Source organism: Myotis davidii, unplaced genomic scaffold (assembly GCF_000327345.1).
Source record: "Myotis davidii unplaced genomic scaffold, ASM32734v1 scaffold1439, whole genome shotgun sequence".
In the NCBI taxonomy this organism is placed as follows: Eukaryota; Metazoa; Chordata; class Mammalia; order Chiroptera; family Vespertilionidae; genus Myotis; species Myotis davidii.
The window spans coordinates 522,509-523,419 of NW_006292342.1; the positions used below are offsets into that span (position 1 = coordinate 522,509).

General features: G+C 65.1%; 1 protein-coding gene across 1 annotated transcript in view; it reads left to right on the forward strand.

Annotated features, from left to right (window-relative positions):
• LOC107183410 (cAMP-specific 3',5'-cyclic phosphodiesterase 4A-like) overlaps positions 1-911 on the forward strand; it is a 14,115-nt gene that overhangs the window by 8,345 nt on the left and 4,859 nt on the right. The window contains exons 2-3 of the mRNA XM_015565356.1: positions 20-73; positions 843-901. Coding sequence (XP_015420842.1) covers positions 20-73; positions 843-901 — 113 coding nt within the window. The remainder of the gene's footprint in view (positions 1-19; positions 74-842; positions 902-911) is intronic.

The following is a 911-nucleotide window of genomic DNA, read 5'->3' on the forward strand; positions in this document are numbered from 1 at the left end:
CGTCCCCAACTTTCCGCAGGCGCCTCCGGCTTCTCCGAGGCGTCCAGGACTTCGGCCGCCAGGCGTGGGCTGGGTAAGTGCGCCCAGGTCGGTTCGAGTCTCCATGTCGGGGTCTGGAGTCCGCAGCTGCCTCTGCCCAGCCTCATCTTTCCTCTTCCGTCACAAGGCAGCGATAAACATCATCCCTGCCGTGGGGTTGCCGTGGAGACATCTGATAGGGCATGCAGTAGGCGCTCAATAAACGCTACGTTCTTCCCACTTCCTGCGCAGACCTGAGTCTGCGGTCAGGCTTTGGGGGAACCAACCTGCCACGCAGGCTGATCTGAGGACACTTGTTCCCTTGCGTTGGCCTCAGTCTACCGGCCTGTGAAATGGGCCAGCGATGCACTCGCGGTTGCTTTGCCGTCGGGCTCGCTGGTCAATGCGTGCACCCGGCGCGGAGGGCAAATTGAAGTTCCCTTCCCGGCTATACCCGGGGGGCTGTGGGGCTGGCAGGCTGGCGGTCCATCCGAGCTGTCTTCCCAGCGTCCCTTTATCCTGGCAGCTCGACGGCGGGCACTGGCTGGAGCTGGGGGTCCTCCTTTATCCTGACTCTCCTTGGGCACTCGTCTAGAACCAGAGTCCGGAGACACAGGCTGGGAGAGGGCACTGCGGGGACAGGACGGGGACCCGGCGGGAGAGACGGGGGCAGGGAGAGACGAGGAGGAGGGCCGGGGCCGCTGGGAGCCCCTTGTGGGGCCGGGGCGGGCGTAGGGGCAGGGAATCAGTTCCTCTCTCTGGTTTCCCTCAATGTCTCCGTCTCCCCTTCTCTCTGTCTCTTCTGTCTCTGTGCCGACCCCCAGCTCCACCCCCGGCATCCGTCGTCCCTCCCCCTGGTTTTTGTCCCCAGGCCCCGCACTCCGCCGGCCTGG